This window comes from Pleuronectes platessa, chromosome 19, assembly GCF_947347685.1.
Source record: "Pleuronectes platessa chromosome 19, fPlePla1.1, whole genome shotgun sequence".
NCBI classification, from domain to species: domain Eukaryota; kingdom Metazoa; phylum Chordata; class Actinopteri; order Pleuronectiformes; family Pleuronectidae; genus Pleuronectes; species Pleuronectes platessa.
Window position 1 is genome coordinate 19,137,593 of NC_070644.1, and position 6,301 is coordinate 19,143,893.

Genomic DNA, 6,301 nt, shown 5'->3' on the forward strand with positions numbered 1-6,301 from the left:
TGTGTGTCCGTGCTCTTTGTGTGTTTGCATTCATGCGAGTCACGTGAGTGGTTTTTCCTGTTAATTGTGTCACCAGCACGAGGGTGTGTGATTCAGATTGGAACAAACAAAACAAATAAACAAAAAAAAAAACAGTGTTAAGCATTGTTGGGATTAAACCAAAATGAAAAGATGTGAAAACAGGTGTTGTCCGAAAAATTGCAACATACTGCAATAACTAAAATCAATGTCAATTAATTCATAAACTTTATGTTGTTTTTCTTTAACTGAAATTCTCACATAGATGTAGAGAAACGACTGCATTTTGTCTGAAATTAAATGGACTTGAAGTGAAACACAGAGTATTACACATCAACAACACTGGATGGCGCCAGTGTGTTTTATTTCCCTATAGTCACACGTTTCATCCAAAATATTCAACCTTCATTCCAAATATTCAAACATTAAGTCTATGTGTTCAGATTGTATTTAATCTTTCATTCAATATATCAACCTAATTCTTCAATCCTAGATTTTCATATTTCATCCTAAATAAGATAAGATGATATTCGATGAAATAGGATTTACGAATGCATACTATGTTGTACTGTGTGTACTCTGTTTTGAGTACTTACTATGTTGCGTACTTATATATTCTGTCTACATGTTTACACCAAGGATCATAGAAAAACAAAACAGCATTTCAATCCATGTCCTGTGCATATGGAATAATTAAAGATTACAATATAAACAGTAATATACAGATTACAGTATAAACAATATATAATACAACAGAGCACATTTAATGAAACAATAGAATATTAAGATTACAGAAAGTATATTTTAATTCAAATATAAATATAAATCACATACGGAGTAATGCAGAATCAGTGCCCGATTGGAAAACAATTCAGAAATGAGAAAAAAATAGCGAGAGAGAAAAATAACATACAGCGCTGATATATAGAATACATATAACTATGAATTAGTATTTTATTTTGTAAATAATATATTCATATCCGGTCTTTTCCGCCGCAGAGCTCCGAACACTTTCGTCTTCCTCCGTCGATCACGTGACCTCCCTCGCTTCCGTAAACAAACCCAGCGGAAGGTGGATCTGCTTCACGCATGCGCAGTAGCTCAGTGAAACATGGCCGCCGCCGCCCCCTTCTCTTTGTGTAACTAACACAAACTAAACACCAGTTGTGTAAACGTGTGTCGCTGTTGACGGACACACCCGTTTTTTTTTACGGTTTATTTGAACAGAACTCCATTTGAGTTCAAACCTCAGCGGCTGTTTGCGTTCAGCCCCCAAGAAGAACTCCATTACCCGGCATCCCTCGCTGTGTGTGTGTCTGTACGGTCTGTTCTCTCCGCGGTTTGTCGGTGCTGCTCCGGAGCCATTGGGGCTGTGAACCTGCAGCTGCTGCCCGGGCAGAGAGCTCCTGAGATGGGTAACTGAAGAGAGACACGTTACCCCCGCTCGAGTTCTCCAGCGAGTCCACCATGATGTCTGTAAGTTGTGGGTTGTTGTAGTTTTACCTCAGTGTCGTGTCGTTGTTTGTTATCTAACGTGTTAACTGCAATTTAAAGGTTTGTCTGTGTTGTCTGTGTTGTGTGTGTGTGGAGTTAAATGATGAAGTGTAGATTCAGTCAAGTAAACAAATAGTTCTAAAATACCTTCAGAAATAAAGACATATTTAACTAAAGTCCCTTAAACTTACTTTAAAACTTTAAAAACAAAAGTTAGTTTCTACCCACAATTTGCATTTGGCTCATAAGATGTAAAAACTCCATTTTGTCAAATTAAAACATGTTGTTTTCATGATCTTCCACAGGTTTATATTGTGTATTTCTCCAGCCCTACATTCAATACTAAATGTTTTCCACAGCAAATTATTGATATTTCAGTTTCTATTCTTCTGATTAAGGGCTCGTGGGAAAGGGCATTTGTTTGCAAATGGCTGACCAGCCTCTTTATCACCATGTTAGATAGAGATGTATTCCAACAGATGCGTATAGCATGTACAAATACATTTTCTGTCAGAAGTTCTCACTGAACTGTGGGGAACAGTGTATTATTTCAATATTCATACAAACTGCAGACTTTGTATTATCCTAGACAAACTATTTCCTTTATTTATAAATGATTAGATCAAAAAACTAGTCTGCATACCTCCCCCAGGGCCCAACAATTCTCAAACTACATTTAAATTTACCAGTTTTTTATTTGGATCTGCACCAAATGACAAACATGAAAAGTTCTTCCACGACCCAAATAAATATCGTGGAAACCCGTACAGTAGTTTTTGCGTGATTATGCTTACAAACAAACAAACAATGTCAAAAACACGACGTCCTCGGCGGTAATAATGTTTTAAAAAACTATTTAAAAAAAGATACGGACCCGGAGTTTCAACTGGGTTTGATATAGAAGTTGACGATGATCAGCAGGTCTTTAAACTAAACTGGTTTTTTTAATGTGGCTATGGTGACGTTCATCATTTCCCAAAATAGCATGGCACTCACAGGTTAATTCCTGGGATTTGGCAGCACAGTGACATCAGGTAAAGAACCACGAGACGCACTTCAGACAAACCTCAACGTGAACAATTCAAGCTCGTAATTATTGAACCTGTAAACCAAACCGATCATTAAAAAACTCCCGTTGCAGCTTCATAATTTACCAAATTAACATGCTCCACCCAAAATGTACTACATATTTTGGGTGTGTGCACTTTTACCTCCCACGTTGTCTATCAAACAAAACATTTTATTTTGTTTACAATGTTGGCATCATCTAATTACAGCTTCTTTCCCCCGATGGATGCCACTGCACTCCCAGAACAGCAGTCACCTTAGTGAGGTTATTGTTATGATCTCACTGAAAGGATGACCGATGACACGTAGACATTATTAAAATATCTGAAACCTATAAAACCTTTTAGAGGGATCCTCTCACGCACGCCACCAAACAACATAACCACTCGTATACATTGGCATTTTGGGCTGGAGCTGCAAAACTTGTATTAGCTACACCTCTGCCAAGGAATGTTGTTGATTTATTGCTTCGTTTGACCGAAAGTGAACCGGCCAGAAGCTGCTGCTTTAGAGGTAAAGAAGTTTCATGGTGTTGCTTATAAAACTGTGAGCTGTGACGTTTTCTCAGATTTAACTAATAATATATGTGTTTTTACGAAAGGGGACTTTTTGGGGAATGCTCTCTAGTGCCTTTCTACCTAGTCTCTGAAATGACGGATAAATTGTTCAGATTTAACAAGATATTCACCTTAAATGATAAAGAAGTATTAATAATGGCGAAGCAACAAATTTAAATAACCTTGCTTGATAAATCATTTATGAAACGCTGATAAATATTTTGTTGATTGATCAAAAACCTTATTTTTGCCGCATTGACACAAACCGTGCAGGCTCCATTTAGACTTTCTCCAATGGGCACCTGGTGAGAACAAGTCATATCTGGACAGGTGGTGACACACACACACACACACACACACACACACACACACACAAACAGTACATTCCTCTGTCAGTCACACATCTACAGCCACCAGGCAGAACAGAGGGAGCTTTTGTGGGACAATCCATCTTGTTGTAATTGTGGGATGAGATCAGCTGAATAGACGCTTGTTTGGAGTAAACCAATTTTTTTTGTGTTTTTAAAGGAATCCAAAAATGACATGTTGAACAGAGGAGGTTTCGAGGGGGCAGCGCACATGAAGACAGAGATTACTCTGCATCTGTATTTTATTCTGAAAAGTAAAACCTTTGTTATGAGAAGCACTTTTCTCCTCTGTTGATGAAGGTCCTGTAAGAAAAGGGGAAAAAGAAAAGTAAAGGTCGCTCAGATCAGTAACACAAGACGTCCTGAGACTTGACTCCAGGAAATTAAAGAGCGAGGGACTAATGACAGAGTGTTGACTCCAGGTCTGGACAACTGATCTCGGTGGGAAGGAGGATTGAGGTCAACACTGTTAACACCTGGTCCTGCATCGGTTATCTCTTTCCCATGAAACGTGCTTCAGCCTTCAACCGGTGACCAGCCCTCCCCTCGGCTGGTTCTAGGTTCTTACTCCTCGTCTCTTTGTCTTTTCTACAGATGACCTTTGAGGTGTCGAACAGCGTGACGCTGCTGTTCGACTTCTGGAACGTGAACGGGCCTTTGGGTAAGTCACAGAGAGTCAAACACAAACTGGACTTTATCATCTAGTCTGAAGGATTCTTTATGAACTTGTTGTGTAATGAGGGGCTGGAAGACCGGTTCTTATTTGTGGAGGAGCAGCCTTTGGATTCACAAGGCCTCGGGTTTGGGTAAAATGCAAATTTTTTGATCCGTGAAGAACATGCCTGAAAGTTAACTCTGTGTGTTTGTGTCTGCAGGGATGGGGTTGTCGGTGTTCGTCGTCTTCCTCCTGACCGTCTTCTACGAGGTGCTGAAGGTCTGGAGGCTGTGGCTGGGAAATAAGTCGAAGCTGGCAGAGCCGTACCTCGGCCCCACGTCCCTCCACAGCGACTGCAGCTCCACACTGGGCAGAAGCTCCTCCGAATCCTCCGTGACCCCCATCAAGCCTCCTCCTCCAGCTCCCAACACCAGGAACAGGTCAGGGAACAATGAGATTCACAATTATTATGAACACCTTCAGGGACCAGATCCTCATCAAATAGTAATTGCAGCCCAGGCGGTCAGATAATCAACCTAACCCTTCAGTTGCACTCAAGGTAGCTGTGGCCTCACAGAACACATTCTTGGCCACAACTCAAGAATTCAAAGACACTCAGTGGAGCACATGCTTCTGCAGAGGCTGAATTGTCCCATTACATTCAGACATAACGTTCTTAATGGATGTAATTATCACAAAATACACTCAATACCTTTTTAATTAATTTTCCAAAATACATGTACTACGCTTGTCTGTAGAGACGTGGATCAACTGCAACCTGTCTGGTTTGTGAAAGTAAACAACTGCGAGGCAGTAATTCTAGTTTTTCACAGTTTGTTTAAACTGAGTCACTCAAGCCTCGGGTGCCTGACGTGTAAAAATGCAAGTTATTATTCCCCTCACACGTTCTCCTGTCTCCTCGTCCTCAGCTGGCTGCTGCACGGGATCCAGACCGTCCTCCACATGCTGCAGGTGTCTCTCGGCTACATGCTGATGTTGTGCGTCATGACCTACAACGTGTGGATCTTCATCGGCGTCATGATCGGTACTGTTCTGGGTTATTTCATCTCCTTCCCTCTGCTGGGTGAGACCTGATGGTCGCGGACAGGACATTCTCTGGATTCGAGACGGGAGGAGGTCGTTGTTTTTTTTGGATACTAAATGGAAAAACCACTCGATGACTAATCTCTGCACTTGTTTGTCAAATTTTAACACTTGAGAAGCAATAACATCGAATCATGTTGCTTTTATGCCTGGAAATGAGCTGCACAATAATACAGAGAATGCAACATATCATCTGTACCAGTCACTAATCTCAGTGTTAGGTGTCCGGCCTCTGGACTCTTTTAAAACACTTCAACTGGACGTTTCAGAAGTTTCGGAGGCATTTTCCTTTTTCCCTTCACACGCAGCAAACATCTAAAAGAGTTTAGAAACGTGTACTTGCTGCCTCACTGTACTGAATGTATTGTACCGAATGGGAAGTCTTCCACTGTTTGTAGCTTTCGTTGTTATATTTTTCTGATCAGTACTGACAGCTGTTGAACGACAGGTCATTTAAAGTTGTGTCAGATAGAGGAACTGGCCCATGTGATTTTTTTCTTTCTCCTCTGTAGCTGGTAAACCTCGTCCAGATGGGAGTCACTCTCACATGTATATGGGGAAGGAGCACGTAGGTCATGTGGTTCTGTGGAAATCATTGACAAACCACGAACCTCAAAAAGGCCGGTGCCTTCTCACTAACGCTTTCAGATGTGTTTGATTGAAATGTGCTCCTCCTCTCTTTTTGAGGAACTATTTTTTGTAATTGATTGTGAAACATGAGAAGAAACGTGTGTCTGATCATCTGAGGTTGTTCATTGCTGTGTTTTGCTTTACTTAGAATAAAATAAATCTCTTGATTTAACATTAAAATCAAGAATGAAGTTGATAAATTGATTTATTTGACCAGATCTGAGTCAACAGGGGAAGGTGATGGTTCGTGGGTTTGAATGTGAAGGCAGCAACAAGGGGATTTCACAACAGGTCAACAACTCATTTACTCATAAGGTTTAATGGAAACAAGAAAGAGTTGCACCTTGGTCTGTGAGTTACGCATAATTGCATAAGGGGAAATAATTCACCCATTAGTGTGTGTGTAT

The 6,301-nt window shown here is 40.6% G+C and overlaps 1 protein-coding gene across 1 annotated transcript; it reads left to right on the top strand.

Moving 5' to 3' along the window:
• The first annotated feature begins 1,095 nt into the window (after nt 1–1,095).
• On the top strand, nt 1,096–6,112 carry slc31a2 (solute carrier family 31 member 2). Its single transcript, XM_053410769.1, has 4 exons — nt 1,096–1,494; nt 4,100–4,166; nt 4,381–4,600; nt 5,090–6,112. Exons 1-4 carry the CDS (start codon nt 1,486–1,488, stop codon nt 5,253–5,255), a joined length of 462 nt encoding a protein of 153 aa, XP_053266744.1. The 5' UTR covers nt 1,096–1,485; the 3' UTR covers nt 5,256–6,112.
• The last annotated feature ends 189 nt before the right edge of the window (nt 6,113–6,301 follow it).